The 17,037-nt window shown below is 35.4% G+C and overlaps 1 protein-coding gene across 10 annotated transcripts in view; it reads right to left on the bottom strand.

The window, feature by feature from the left end:
- The window catches only part of CCDC88A (coiled-coil domain containing 88A), a 125,160-nt gene that overhangs the window by 83,920 nt on the left and 24,203 nt on the right, over positions 1–17,037 (bottom strand). For all 10 annotated transcript variants that reach the window (XM_059943311.1, XM_059943312.1, XM_059943313.1 and 7 more), the window contains exon 3: positions 11,731–11,839. In XM_059943311.1, coding sequence (XP_059799294.1) covers positions 11,731–11,839 — 109 coding nt within the window. The remainder of the gene's footprint in view (positions 1–11,730; positions 11,840–17,037) is intronic.

The following is a 17,037-nucleotide window of genomic DNA, read 5'->3' as shown; positions in this document are numbered from 1 at the left end:
TTTTTTGTGACAAGAATACATACAAATTCTGATGGTACAGGATGATTCAGAAAATTGAATGCCTCCAAATTACTCATTTTGGTTATACACCAAGTATGCATCTTCTGTTTATACTACCTCTTCTTTGAGGAAATGAGAGAACACACCATGTCTATCACATGCTACAAAGGGTCTGGGATGAATTAGACTACAGGATTGATGAGTTTAATGTGATAATACTGAATCTTTGCAAGATTATGAAATAACTGTGAGTGTCTTTACAATTTGGCTTTCACTACACATTCAGACATAACTAGTTGCTGAGGAATAATTTTTTGTAAGTATTCAATTCTTTCTGAATCATTCTTTACTTAACACTATGATGAGGAAGCAAATAACCATGAAAAGTTAACCTGTATTACTTTTTTAAAGATGTGTGATTCTAGATCCACAAAAGCGGTTTCCCATAGCCAGAGTGTGACATGACACCAGAGGCTAGGTAGAATTGATATTTTATCTGTAATTTGTTGCAGATATGTATTAGAAAGTTTCAAAAATTTTCTTCAGTATTATATTTACTAGTCTTAAAAAAAACTAACACCAAAAATATGCACACATTTAAAGAAAACTACATATTCAGTATGTGCATCACATTAGTAAATACAGTTAAAAATAGTAAGTGTCAAAAATTGCTAAAATCACTTATTCCAAGGATTGATACTGAGTTTGGGTATTTAATAAATGAGTTTTCCAGTTAAAAGCAAGTTATGCCAAGATAAAATATTCTATAGCCAAGTATGTAACAGCTAAATGGACTTAAAGAAATAAATTTCAAATTAATTGTAATTTTTAGTTTCCTTACCCTAAAGCAAAATTTTCAGGACTATATTTGTACACATAAAAGAAAGCATAAATAAGAGAGATGCATTAAAAAAAGAAATCATTGTTTTGTTTAGATTATCTCCACTAAAAAGGAGATAATCTAAGTCAAGGCAATTTATTTTATTGATGTACCATGTAACATTCTATGTTGGCAGAGTTATAAGGAAATTGTCCAAGTGGGTACTAATCTTTAATATGGTTCACCACCTCTTTCTTACATCCTCTTCCTCAGGTGGCTCCCCACTTCCTGCCTATTCTGATACCTCATTATCTAATGCTAACTTAGTCTCTCCACAAAGATAAAAGCAATCTCATATATTCTTTCATCATATGGTACCATCAATGACATCCTGTGTTAATACAGTTTGCTTAACCTTTACACTATCAAGTTTGATTATATTTGGATGAAGCAAATTCAAACGTACCTCTGTGTATCTAAAGATGTACTCTAGTATGGTGGATTCTGAATGCCTAGTATAGAGTACTATGGTAGAGTCAAGTCAGAAAACTTAGGCTTAAATTTCAGCTCCTTGACTTACTATGTGTGTGACTTTTGCTGAGAAGGGTAAGAAGTGAAACAAAAGTGTAAAGTTTTTTTAAATGGTGGTTATTATTTTTTAACAAATTTATTTTATTTATTTATTTTTGGCTGCGTTGGGTCTTCGTTGCTATGCATGGGCTTTCTCTAGTTGCAGCGAGCGGGGGCTATTCTTCATTGCGGTGCACGGGCTTCTCATTGCGGAGGCTTCTCTTGTGGAGCACGGGCTCTAGGAGCGCCAGCTTCAGTAGTTGTGGCATGCAGGCTCAGCAGTTGTGGCTCGCGGGCTTTAGAGCACAGGCTCAGTCGTTGTGGTGCACAGGCTTAGCTGCTCCGCAGCATGAGGGATCTTCCCAGACCAGGGCTCGAACCTGTGTCCCCTGCATTGGCAGGCAGATTCTTAACCACTGCGCCACCAGGGAAGCCCAAATGATGGTTATTAAATATTAGAGTTAATGAAGAAAAAATCTACCTTTTACTTTATTTCCAAGTACTGATTTTGTTATGTCTGAAAGTGCTAATATTAGGTAAGGCAGCTAAAAATTATACAAATTTAAAAAAACCCAAATTATTCTAAAACCTCTATTTGGTTCTATGGGTTCTTCAGAGAATTCTAGCTACATTTTTGTAAAAATTCCTATTTCCCAATTCCAATCTTACAAGTAACATTAAAAAATACACAAGACATAAAAGAAATCAGAGGTTAGAAAAACTGATTGTTATCATTAAAGCTCTACTATATCATCCTGAGACTTCCCAGACTTCACCTAGCTCTAAAGATGTTCATTATTAAGGTGCTAAGAAATGGAAAAACAATACATAAATTAGTCCAAGATAAATACTACTTTGTTAAGCAGGAGCAACAATTAATTTGTTGTTAATTAATGGGTTAAGAATGATAACATATGTAAATGAATATATGAAGAGATTTCAATTTGTTAGTAAAGTGATAAGAAATCTATTTAAAAATGTATAGAAAAAGAAAGAATTTTAGCAATACAACTGAAAGTGGAGAAAGTTTTGAGAAAATCAGGACAGCCACTCATTCAACAAGTATTTATTGCATGTTTATTATCTGTCAGACATTGTTCTAGATACTGGAAATAAAGCAATGAAGAAACAAAAATCCTTGCTCCCATGAAATTTACATTTTCATAGGGGTAGAAAGAAAATAAGTAAATGTTTTTGGTGATAAGGGCTAATAATAAAAAGAAACCAGGGAACAAGAAGGAATATTGGGGCTTCCCTGGTGGCGCAGTGGTTGAGAATCTGCCTGCCAATGCCGGGGACACGGGTTCGGACCCTGGTCTGGGAAGATCACACATGCCGCGGAGCAATGAAGTCCGTGAGCCACAATTACTGAGCCTGCGCGTCTGGAGCCTGTGCTGGGCAACGAGAGGCCGCAATAGTGAGAGGCCCGCGCACCGCGATGAAGAGTGGCCCCCGCTTGCCACAACTAGAGAAAGCCCTCGCACAGAAACGAAGACCCAACACAGCCATACATACATACATACATACATACATAAAAAAGAATGTAAGCAGACAAGAATAGCATTAAAAAAAAAAAAAAAGAAGGAATATTGGTGGAGGTGGGGATAAGGAGAAGGATGCAATTTTTTAAAGATATGCAAATATTCAAATATAGAGAATTTGAGAATTTTCAAGACCATTAAAGCAAAGCTTCACTGAATCGGTAGAAAATCTATCCTGGTATGAAGACAGTCCAGAAAGATTTGCAGAACATTAATAATTAATAAAAATAAAGACAGACCAAGAAAGAACTGGCAGAGATTATCTTAATAGGAAAATAATAGTAGAAGTGCTTTGAAAGATACAAGTCATTTCATTCCTATTATTTTTAATTGGCTTTGTATAACTTTTCTATAAAAATGGTATATTAACTATGTTTTTAGTTTTAGTTTAGAAACTTTTAAAACTGATATACAACTTTCTGTGAATTGAAATTCATGTTGCTAAAGCACCGTAAGAAAGACTATTTCAAGTTTGTGCCAGACAGACACTAGAGACTATTCAAAGACAACTTAAACCAGGTTTCTCCTTCTTCCTACAAGTTATCCATAACACTTCCTTCACAGTAAGAACTTAAACAATACTTCTGGCAAAGGTCTGGGCTCATTTCCCTTTCTTGAATCACACTGAACAAAATACTAAAACTAAAACTATACATTTCTAAGGTACTAAATATGGGCTTCAAAGATTTCTAGAATATACTGAAATGACAGTCTCTCCTTTGAGACTCTAAATCTGTTTTAAAAACTCAAACATAATTACATTTATCATACTGTTTGTATTCAGCCTTTTATCTGTGTTACTAGTGAAAAGAATTAAGACTATTTTATTATATTTTAGTAGGATGTAGAAAAAAATTCAATGAATGATGTTAAAAGGAAAGAAAATCTGACCAAAGTATCAAAAATACTCCAAATGTTGCTTATTATAACAGATGTTAAAGAAAAACCTTAAAAAGTACCTGCTTTCTCTGGCAACTAAATTAATGGTACTAGACCTAATTTTTACTTTTACTATTAGTGACATCAAACATGCAAAAACTTCCTAATAAATTTCTTAATTGTAAAGTGTTCTTGTCTTTTGGGCCTCAAATGATTCAGTTCATTATTTTAATGGTGGCTGAAGAACCACCTTGCTTCTTTTAGTATTTATTTAAACTGCAGCTTGTGCAGGCATACCAAACAACACCTGCTGACAGAATCCTAAAAATGGACTAAGGTTTTTACTTGTAAACTGTGTCTCTGATAATCAAATTCACCTTCTCGCCTTCATTCACAGGAATAAAAATAACTTTAAAAAAAAAATCAAAGCGCCAAGGTAATTTTCCATAACAGCTATAATTTACTTATTTTCTGACTTGAAAAATTTTAAATATTTATTTGCAAGACAAAAAGAGATGCTTGCTATGTATCAAGCAATTATTTGAAAAGGTCTGAATTGCCACTTAAACGTAATGAAGTGTATGTTCAACAATCTTTCTGATAATCTAAAGTTACCAGTTACTTCTCTTAAGACCTCTCACATTCACTGTCCTTATTTATCACAATCAAAATTATTTGATTTAGTTATTTACTTGTCTATTATCCCTCTCCTAGAGAACAGGGCCACGGCCTGTCCTGTTCATCACTATAGCCTCAATGCCTTGGCATTCAATGAAAGGCAGCAGAACAGAAGGGCAATCTGAATATTGTAATTTTTACTGAGCTTTTACATATTCTACATCATTAAAATAAAAAAGGGAAGAATACTAACACTTAAATTAACTTATCATTACTGAAAAGATCCACTGAAATAATTCCCCCCACTAACAATCATCTCAGGGTATTCTGTCAATTTTCTTCCTCCCTAAGAATCATTTTTGCAAGATGATCTTGATGCTTAACAACACATTAAAAAAAAAAACAAACCTGGAGACATCATACATTTGTGAATTTTAACCTACCCATACTCACTCCTTCTGCAAGTCAGAACAATCAAAATGTACAAAATATTTTACCTCAAATACTTTTTCTGAGGGGTGTATGAGATACAACAAAATACTTTTGATTGTTTTAGAAAGATTTTCAGGGAAATTTTTGGTTTTCCCAACAGTCAGGTAATTTAACAGATGACAATAACTGCACTGATTTGGCCTTTAATTTGAAATCTGTCATATATTAAACTGGGTCATGTCTATCTTGGTTTTAACACATGAAAATAAAAAGTCATTTTAGTAAGTCAATTAATCATGTAAATAAGATGGATGACCTATTTCTGAAGATACCTTAGAAGTGCCTTAGAAAGATTTTATGGAAGACTATGAAGCATGAAAGGGAGGTGGTAGAGAGGGTTTGGTAAACTGGTTCAGTGGTATAAGCGGAATTTCAACGCTCAGTAATATTTTATGTTTTAAGTATCTGAAACTACATTGACAAAATGTTAAGATACTCAATCACTTCTAGTTCTAAGTTACAATAGTTCACTGATATTCAAACTTATAATGAAAAGAAAAGGGTGTAAGTGGTCATCCTGCAAATGTTAATGAAATATTTACAGGTGTGTCTAAAAAAATGGTGACAGTCAAGACAAATCAAATAATTAATAATAATATCATCTTGGCACTATTAACATTTGGGCTTCTCAATTTTAGCACAACTAACATTTTGGGCTGGATAATTTTTTTTAACATTGATACAATACAGTTTAATATATAATCCACATTCATATTTCCACATTTGCCACCAAAATATTCTTTATAGCTTTTGGGGGGAGAGATTCAGAATCCAACCAAAGATACATTGTCTCCACTTGTCACACCTCTTTAGTCTCCCTTCATCTAGAACAGCTCCTTTGCCCTTTTTAAAAAATTGTTTTCAACGACATATACATTTTCTAGAAATCAGACTTATTGAGGTATAATGTACATGCAATAAAAATCACCAATTTTATGTGTACAATTTAATGAGTTTTGACAAATGTACACAGTTTTGAAACCACCATTTCAGTCATGATACCAACATTTTCATTATTTCAAAAAGCTTCCCTGTGCCCCTTTGCAATCAATTCCCTCAAGTATGTCTTTGACATTCCCTCTTTTTAGAAGCATTTTATTTTGTAGGCTTTCGTGATACCACGGCTTGTCTAGTTTTCCTCCTGTATCTCCTTCTTGGTCAGCTTAGCCAGCTTCTCCTCCTTTGTGAGGACAGGAATCTTGTTTGTTATGTGTGCCACTTACGACCACATCCCCAGCACCTAAAACAGTGTCTGGCTCAGGAAACATTGCAAGACGCTCATCTCTATTAATTTATGTAATGCTCAGCTGCCAGCTTAGTATTATCTTCATTTTATAGATGAAGACATTAAAGCTCAAGGAAGCAATTTGTACCATTTATACAACTGCTACATAACAGAGAGCCAGGATTTAAATACACTGTATAAAATACATTTTGATTACTATATCGTTAATTAAATGTTTCACATTATTAAATATTTCACACTATGTCATATTAAAGACAAATATGCAAATATTTTAAATATCTGGACTCCAGAATTTAAGATAGATTTTTATACCACTTTGTCCCTGTGACATAAAAGTTAAGCACATTTACTGAGAGAACTATAATTCAATGTGATATAATGTTTTGGATTTGACAGGCACATGTTTGTTTGGGCTGGATAATTCTTAAACACGAGGAAGTGTCCTGTGCATTGCAAGATGCTTAGCCACATTCCTGGCTTCTATCCACTAATGCCAGTAGTACTCCTAGGTACGACAACCAAAAATGTCTCCAGTCATTGCTAAATGTCCCCCAGGTGATAAAATCACCCTCCACTGAGAACCTCTTATCTAAACTGTTGAACTGATGGATTTTACAATTACCTTATCCCCAAATCTCTCTGTGACTATAACTTCATTAAATTAATATGATCAATACAAGGACAATTTCAATACCTAGCTTGGGCAGGAGGAAGACAAAGAACAAGAAAACAGTAGTTTAATAAAAAAGAATGAAACATTACTACATGCTACAACATGGATGAACCTTGAAATCATTATGCTAAATGAAAGAAGCCAGTAACAAAAGAGCACATACTGTACAATTGCACTTTTATGAAATGTCTACAATAAGCAAGTCTATAGAGACAGAAAATAGATTAGCAGATGCCTAAGGCTGGGGTGGTGGTGGTGGTGATGATGGTGATGCGTGTGTATGCAGGGTTCGGGGAAATGGGGAGTGACTGCTAACAGATACAGGGTTTCTTTTTGGGGTGATAAAAATGTTCCAAAATTGGTTGTGTAGATGGTTGTATAACTCTGTATATATACTAAAAACCACTGAATAGGACACTTTAAATGGGCTGTACAGTATGTGAATTATATCTGAATAAAGCTGTTAAAAAAAAAAAGCAATAGTAGACAACACAGAATTAGGTTGCACTGACAAATGATTTAAGATTCTGATGAAGAAATCCCCTTGCCTTTTATGTCTTCTTTCCCAAGGAGTCTCACAAAATTTTCAAGAAAAACTTGCACCTGCCTAAAGATAGAGTGAAACCAAAGATCTAACAACATTCTAATAAGGGCAAGATTGATGAAGATTGTCAAAATGAGTCACTGCATCCCTTTATCTAGTCATTTGTTTAATGTATCTAGAAATACTGACACAAAATAAGAATAAAAGACAAAACAGATATAACATAGAACCTAACTCACTCAAATCAAAGAGAGGAAAATGAGAGAAGGAATATTGGAAAAAGATTTTTTTAAGTTTATAAAAAACCTAGCACAGACTTTTATTTCTGGCAATGAGGAATACTAAATATTAGAAAGAAAGGAAGGAAGGAGTTCAAAAATGCTGGATAGCTTTTTAAAAATCTTTTAAAATTTATTGACTGACTCAAAAGAAAATAAAAAGGTAACTGTCAAAAGATAAAATAAAATAAAAAACTGAACCCTGCAAATAAGACACAGAAGAAGCTGTTCTTCTTGGCCTTTGCTTGAGATTGAGGAGGGTTGTTTCCCTAAGAACCTGCGATAATGTAGTCCCAGTTAAAAAATACATATGTAGGGCTTCCCTGGTGGCGCAGTGGTTAAGAATCTGCCTGCCAATGCAGGGGACATGGGTTTGAGCCCTGGTCTGGGAAGATCCCACATGCCGCGGAGCGACTAAGCCCATGAGCCACAACTACTGAGCCTGCGGCGTCTGAAGCCTGTGCTCCGCAACGGGAGAGGCCACGACGGTGAGAGGCCCGCGCACTGCGATGAAGAGTGGCCCCCGCTCGCCGCAACTGGAGAAAGCCCTTGCACAGAAACGAAGACCCAACACAGCCAAAAATAAATATAAATAAATAAATATATTTAAAAAAAAATACATATGTAAACACATAAATACATAATTTACAAACACACAAATGCAGAAAAAGAGATCCAGAAGTACATATATTCAGGTGCTAATAATGGTAATCTCCAGGCCCTGAAATTATGTTTGTATTTTCTCATTTTTTCTAGTTTTCTATATACAGTATACAAGTATGCTTCTACAATAATATAAAGCTGCTTAAAATAAATTAAATGAAAAGTTTTTCAGGCTTGGCCACACAAAAGGAAACAAATCCTCTCTGAAGCAATGCGTCCCTGGCCCAGACCCAGAAGTATTTTCCCACAGATAAATTTCCCCCCACAAAATGAGCTCACAATTCACACACACACACACACACACACACACACACACACTGCCACAACAGCTACCACCACGAGAAACAGCAAGCAGAAAACAAAGGGCAGATTCAGATCCCCATAGATCTGATTTCAGATTTTGTAATTATCCAACATAAAATAAAAAATAGACATTTTTTAAATTTCTGAAGAAATAAAGGAAGGAAAAAATTTTAAAAGAATGATTAATAAACAAAATGAAAAAGCAGATGAAAAAGAACCAAACAGAACTTCTACAAATGAAAGCTATGATTACTGAGAGGCAAAACTTAATCAGTGGGCTAAACAGAAGATATGAGGGGCAAATTATCAAACTGGAGAGATAGTCTTGAAAAAAAATACTCAGGATGTAGCACAAGATTGTAAACTGTAATGTAAAAGAAAGTTTAATAAGCATGGAGGATAGAGTAGGAAACTCTAATATACATGTAATAATAGTATCTGAGGAATATCAGATTAATAGAAAAGAGGCAATATTAGAAGAGGCAGTAGTAGCAGCCAGGAGAGAGAAAAAGACAGTTTAACCTAAGAACAAATATTTGACTGACAGCTGGTTTCTCCAAAACAAAAAGGACTCCAGAGAGAGAAGGTAAAAATCTGCAAAACACTGAGAGAAAAGTAATTGTTAACCTAAAACTACATACCCAATAAAATTACCTTTCAAGAACAAGGGTGAAATAAAGGCATTTTCAGACAGACATTGATAAACTTTACTATCAACAAGCCTTCTCTAAACAAACAATTAAAGGATGACTTCGGTAAGAAAATAATACCAAAGGCAGGTCTGAGATACAAAAGAAAACCATGAGGAGGAAAAAAAGGAAAACATGTAGCTTGATCTAAAAGAACACTGATTTGATTCATTTAACAGTACTTTCAATATTTAATTTATGGGGTTTAAAAACAGAACTAAAATACAAAATAAGAACAGCTTAAAAATCATAATGGGGAAATTAAACATTCTAAGGTCATAGTACTAATACATAAAAAGAGTAAGGTATTGGGCTTCCCTGGTGGCGCAGTGGTTGAGAATCTGCCTGCCAATGCAGGGGACACGGGTTCGAGCCCTGGTCTGGGAAGATCCCACATGCCGCGGAGCAATGAAGTCCGTGAGCCACAATTACTGAGCCTGCGCATCTGGAGCCTGTGCTCCACAACAAGAGAGGCCGCGACAGTGAGAGGCCCGCGCATCGTGATGAAGAGTGGCCCCCGCTTGCCGAAACTAGAGAAAGCCCTCGCACAGAAACGAAGACCCAACACAGCCAAAAATAAATAAATAATTAAATAATTAAAAAAAAAAAAAAAGGCACAACAGGCCTACCTATAAAAAAAAAAAAAAAAGAGTAAGGTATTGATTACTTTTGGCCTTTGCTATGAAACGTATGAAAAGTTAAATTTCAAGGATAGCCTCCCAAGAAACAGAAGTGGGGTGAAAAATTTTAAACCAGTAGAAAGAAAAATATGTAGAAACAATTATAAGTGGTATAATTTCTCCAGAATAATATAACAACTCTAAAGTTGTTTGCACTGAATAACCTAGTTTTTTGTTTGTTTGTTTTTTATTTAATTTATTTACTTTTGGCTGCGTTGGGTCTTCTTTATGGTGAGTGGGTTTCTCATTGCGGTGGCTTCTCTTGTTGCAGAGCCCAGGCTCTAAGCCCAAGGGCTTCAGTAGTTGTGGCTCGCGGGCTCCAAAGCACAGGCTCAGTGGTTTTGGTGCATGGGCCTAGTTGCCCCGCGGCACGTGGGATCCTCCCGGACCAGGGATCGAACCCGTGTCCTCTGCATTGGCAGGCGGATTCTTAACCACTGTGCCACCAGGGAAGCCCCCGAATAACCTAGTTTTAAAGTGTATAAAGGAAAACTTGACAAATCCATCATAATAATGGGAGATTTCAACTCATATTTCTCTATAACTGATAGATCAAGAGACAACATTAATCAGGCTGCAAAAGTTTGAACATTACAATTAACAAACAAGCTTGCTCTAACTCTGTACCCAAACAATTAGAGAATACACTCTTTTTCAAGCACACATGGAACTTTAATGAAAAGTGACAACATATACACCAAGCCAAAGTTATTAACAAATGTCAAAGAATCATTATCATACAAACCACGTTCTTTGACCAACAATCAAAACCAAAAAAGACTGCTTGAAAAGTACCATGTGTTTAGAAATCTAAAAGCATACTTCTAATGAATACTCCTAAGTGAAATAAAAAAATCATAAGAAAAATTAGAAAATGACTAAAAATAAGCATTTTAAAAAATACAACATACCAAAATTTGTGTGATACAGCTATAGCAATTCTTTGAGGCATACTAATAGCCTTAAGAATGCTCACGTTCAGGACTTCCCTGATGGCACAGTGGTTAAGAATCCGCCTGCCAATGCAGGCGACACAGGTTCGAGCCCTGGTCTGGGAAGATCCCACACGCCACAGAGCAACTAAGCCCGTGCGCCACAACTACTGAGCCCGTGCACCACAACTACTGAAGCCTGCATGCCCTAGAGCCCGCACGCCACAACTACTGAGCCCACGTGCTGCAACTACTGAAGCCCACACGCCTAGAGCCCATGCTCTGCAACAACAGAAGCCACTGCAATGAGAAGCCCATACACCACAATGAAGAGTTGCCCCCGCTCCTTGCAACTAGAGAAAGCCTGCGCACAGCAACAAAGACCCAACACAGCCAAAAATAAAATATAATAAAATTAAAAAAAAAAAAGCTCATGTTCAAACTCTGAAATATGCATCCAATTTAAGTTAAAAAAAGGAATAAAAAGTATATTTTTCAAAGGCAAAATTCTAGTAGGCTAACAAAGTGTTGCACTATATAAATTCTCAGGAAATTTTAAAAATTTAAAATTCATAAAATACAAAAATTATCTGTAAATTAGATAATTATGAAGTGCATGCTTGTATCTTTAACAATGCATAAGAAATAAGCTGTGTTATTACTACTCAACCTCCAGCAAACAGACCAGTATCTGGTATATAATAAGCATTTAGTATATATTAGGTGATCGATACTAAACAACACAAAAATGTGAATATGCAAGGAGTTATTAAAACACTAGATTAAAAAAAGAACCACTTACCTGGTAATAAAATTTTATCTGTCTCACCAAAATGGATAGATTATGAATTCTAAGTGAGGCATCATTGTTGACTTTTTTATTTACTCTCTGACTCTCCGATTTAGGATTACTATAAGAAATAAAAAAAGAAATACTTTAAAAGTTATATTGAAATATACCTATCAACTTATATATGACTAAAAATAATCATATAATACATTTTTTCTTTAAACAAACTGTGTATTCATCTTCATTAACAGATCATCTAAAAGGACATATGATTACTCTGACATGTATTCTGTGCTTTTAATTGATATAAATGCATCTGATATTTCAAAGACAGTGGCAAAATGTAAGTCAGATGTTGCCCTTCATTCTCATTTTGTCTCTCCACCTTCCTGCAATGAATAACATTTTATTCCTTTTGAGTATATATATTTCCACCACCCAAAATAAATCTATTTAAATCAAGAATGTAAAATATAGGCTGATAACCAATAAATGTTGTATCTTCTCACTGGAAAATGGAGACTATATTTGAGTGGGCAATGTCCCTGAGAAATTAAAGAGTGAAGTGATGACACAAGAGAACACGTTTATCTTGGGTAAACTTTGTAGATTCAATAAAAGCAAAGGGTTGAATGAGTTTGAAGTAGCAGAAACTGAACAAGAATAATAGGTAGGACACAATTAAGAATGAGAAATTCAGTGACACCAAAAACAAAGGCAATGGGCTTCCCTGGTGGCGCAGTGGTTGAGAGTCTGCCTGCCAATGCAGGGGTCACGGGTTCGAGCCCCGGTCTGGGAAGATCCCACATGCCGCGGAGCAGCTGGGCCTGTGAGCCACAACTGCTGAGCCTGCGCGTCTGGAGCCTGTGCTCCGCAACAGGAGAGGCTGTGATAGTGAGAGGCCCGCGCACGGCGATGAAGAGTGGCCCCCGCTTGCCACAACTAGAGAAAGCCCTCGCGCAGAAGCGAAGACCCAACACAGCCATAAATAAAAAAATAAATAAATAAATAAACAAAAACAAAGGCAACAAAAGCAAATAAACAAGCGTGACTAACATCAAACTAAAAAGCTTCTGGACAGCGATGTATACAATCAACAAAATGAAAAGGTAAACTACTGAGTGGGAGAAAATATTTGCAAATCATATATCTAATAGGGGTTAATGTCCAAAATATATAAAGTACTCATACAACTCAATAGCAAAAAAAAAAAAAAATCTGATTTTAAAATGGGCAGAGGAACTGAATAGGCATTTTTCCAAAAAAAACATACAAATGGCCAACAGGTACATGAAAAGGTGCTCAACATCACTAATAATCAGGAAAATGCAAATCAGAACCACAAAGAGCCTCACACCTGTTGGAATGGCAATCATCAAAAAGACAAGACATAAGTGCTGGTGAGGATGTGGAGAAAATGGACCCCTTGTGCACTGTTGTTGAGAATGTCCTGGTGCAACCACTGTGGAGGTTCCTCAAAAACTTAAAAATAGAACTAACATATGATCCAGCAATCCCACTTCTGGGTATATAAGCCAAAGGAAATAAACAGGATCTCAAAGAGGTACTGGCACTCCCATGTTCACTGCAGCATTATTTGCAATAGCCAAGATATGGAAACAACCCAAATGTCCTTCAACAGATAAACGGATAAAAAACATAGGAAATATATATATTTATATATATATACACACACACACACACACACACACACACACACACACATACACAAACATACACATGCATATATAGAGAGACAGAGAGAAGAATATTATTCAGACATGAGAAAGAAGGAAATCCTGCCATTTGTGAAAACATGGATGAAACTTGAGGGCATCATGCTAAGTGAAATAACCCAGAAAGAGAAAAATACTATATATTCTTACTTATATGTAGAATCTAAAAAAAAAGTCAAACTCATAGAAACAGAGAGTAGAAAAGCAGTTGCCAGCGTCTGGGAGCGGGGGAGTTGGGTGGGAATATGGAGAGGTTGAAAAAAGGATACAAACTTTCAGCTATAAGATGAATAAGGCCTAAAGATCTAATGTAAAACATGGTAACTACTGTATTATATAATTGAAATTTGTTAAGAGTGTAGAACTTAAATGTTCACACACAAAGGTAAAAATGTGAGGTGATGGACATGTCAATTAACTAGATGGTAGGAATCCATTCACATGTATACATACATCAAACCACCACTATACACACTTTAAATATATTACAATTTTATTTGTCAACTATATGTCAATAAAGCTGAAGAAAATTTAAATTTTTAATTAAAAATTTTTTTTAAAGAATGGGAAATTTAAGTAAAAGGGGTGGCACCAGAACAGAAGGGTAAGTTAATGCCAGAACATAAGTAAGGATGATCTAGTTCCTCATTAGGACAAGGAGGGCAAACTAGAAAAAGACATTGCCAGGTGAAATGGCAGACAGTAAATCAGGATTCCCTATGCAAGGGCTGAGTGCATAGTATCATAAAGCAGAAACCTAAGAAGTTGCTGGGACAGAGTACTATCCTACGACTTTAAATGCAGGCACCTCCACAGGAGAATGCAGAGAAGTAAAGAAACTGACACCTATCCAATAGAGAATAGGAACTGAACAGAAACCTCTCATTCCTTAATCCCTTCCTTATTTTACACTGTCTATTGCACTCCTAATCCCTTCAGTTCCTTCCCTAGACAGCACTTTATGGTGCTTTATTTCAGCAATTCTTCTGTTTTTGTGGGCTATATTTATCAATATTTACTGTATTAGAAAATAAAACAGAAAATTTCACAATTATTTGTTTACTTATTAACTCATTAAAAAAATAATAAACCTATTACATGCTTACAAATACCAAACCAAAAAAATTTTAGTGAGAAGACTGGCATTGTTTCACCATTTTTACGAATCTCTTTAATATCTGGTTTAACTTAAAAGAAGAGGCTGATGTTCACCTTTGCTTCCACATTCAATCTACTGTCTGTGTTATTTTGGTTCATGTATATGAAGAAAAAATCAGCCTCACGTGGATATTTAGTTAGAAATAGGAAACTCCTATGGACCCTCTGAAAGGATCCTCAAACCATACTCTGAGAACTATTGCTTTTACTTCAACTATTCTCTTGCCAGCCTTCCCAACATTGATCCTTCTGTCCTTTGATCACATTCATACTGTCAATCCCTGACACTGGATCAGCTCAACCATCTACACTGAGATTGCTCATAGTACTAAGTGAGAAAATAATACAACTAAACTCAGCTAAAAGATCAAATAGGAAGGAATAGTTAGTACCAGATTTGCCCTTTTGCCTTCAAGAATTAGAAAACTGGACAAAACATACAAAATAACTATTTTCAGACTTTGAACAGCAAGTAATGCAAGACTGTAATGCCTGGCGAAGCAGTAAGGTACTTTCCAGAATGAGGTATAAGGAGGGGTAGCCCACGTCTTGCTGAACTTGAGGAGACAAAGTTTGGAGTTCAAGGGAGTTAAAGAATACCAGACACAAGGGAGCTATACAAACAAAAAGCTCCCAAAATATGCCCTTAAGATTTTGGCTAAATACTAAATTACACATATGTATCCTAAAACTCCAGGAGGCTGAGCAGAGTACAAGCACAGAAAAGCTGGAAGTTAAACAACACCCAAAGCTCACAAAGTGCAGAGGAATTTAAGCTCCGAACAGCCAGAGTAAACACCTAGAGCATTAGTAGAGACCTCAGAAGAGTCATGTCTTGGAACTAAACTAGCAGTTAAGTAAAAGCTATTCCAGAAGCTCCCTGACAAAGCTGTTAAAACAAGCACTGAAAGGATCAAGCTGGGAATTCCCTGGCTGTCCAGTGGTTGGGACTCTGTGCTTCCGCTGCAGGGGACATGAGTTCAATCCCTGGTCAGGGAACTAAGATCCCGCGTGCCATGCAGAACGGCCAAAAAAAACAAAACAAAAAGGGATCAAGCCGATTGCAAGTAACTTGACAACCTGCCAAAACAAAATTCAACACTGCTTAAAGAACAAGATCCAGACACCACAATGTAATAATCACAATGTCCAATATAAAATAAAAAATTACTAGACATGCAAAGAAGAAAAAAAAAAAAAGTGATTTGTAACCAGGAAAGAAAATAGAAACAGTTAATAGAAACAGATCCAGAAATGAAAGAGACCATGGAAAGAGTAGACAAGGATTTCAAAGCAGCTATTATGAATATACTAAAGGACTTAAAAAAAAACAAACATTATGTGGAGAAAAACGTAAACTACTTTTTAAAAACCCAAATGGAACTTCTAAAGCTAAAAAATACAGTATCTGAAATGAAAAATTCATTGCATATGCTTAACAGAAGATAGGGAACTATAACAAAAGAATAGTGAACTTGAATAAACAGGAAAAAAAAAAATCCAAAGCACACAGAGGAAAAAAAAAAAAACCTGAAATGAATGAAAGAGACTAAATGACCTATGGGGCAATATCAGACTTACAGAAAAGTTGCCCGGACAAGTACAGCCTTTTTCCTAAACCACTTGAGAATAAATTGCTGACCTGATACCAAATAGTCCACAAATATTTTGGTATTTATCTTGTACAAATACATATAACTATCAAAATTGGGAAATTAACAATTATACAATTATTATAATCCAATCTTTAGAATCCATTCAAGTTTGTTGTTCCAAATAGGAATGGATTTATAGGAAAAGGATCTAGTTCAGAACCACACTTTGCATTCAGTAATCTGAATTGCAATCTTTAGTCTCTTTCAGCTGGAACAGTTTCTATCTTTCCTTGAAATTCATGACCTAGACACTTTAAAAGGTTACAGGCCAGTACTTTCATAGAATGTCCTTCAGTTGGGTTTGTCTGATTAAATCGTATATTACTCATAATTAAGTTCAGGTTATGTATCTGTGACAGGAAAAATATAGAAGAGATGCTCTGATCTTCTCCAATGCATCCTCAGAGGTGGTACATGATTTCAATTTAGCCCATTACTGATGATATTCACTTTTATCACTTGACTAAACTGGTATCTGCCAGTTTTCTCCATTATAGTTACTATTTTCCTCTTGTAATTATTATTTTGTTAAGACATACTTTGAAACTATGTCAATAATCTGATATTCACCTATCTTCAATTTACTTATGTGTGTGTTTGTTTGTTTACATCAGTATACACTCGTTCCCCATAATTATCAGTCGATCAAAATCTATTACTATAATTACATTTATAACTACCATAGATTGCCTTTTCATTTTGTTGACTGTTTCCTTTATTGCACATAAGTTTTTTAGCTTAATGCAATCCTATTTGTCTATTTTTGCTTT

The sequence above is a fragment of the Balaenoptera ricei genome, chromosome 13 (assembly GCF_028023285.1).
Source record: "Balaenoptera ricei isolate mBalRic1 chromosome 13, mBalRic1.hap2, whole genome shotgun sequence".
Taxonomy (NCBI): domain Eukaryota; kingdom Metazoa; phylum Chordata; class Mammalia; order Artiodactyla; family Balaenopteridae; genus Balaenoptera; species Balaenoptera ricei.
The sequence above is the reverse complement of the archived record's forward strand: the minus strand, read 5'-3'. Positions and strand labels throughout refer to the sequence as shown.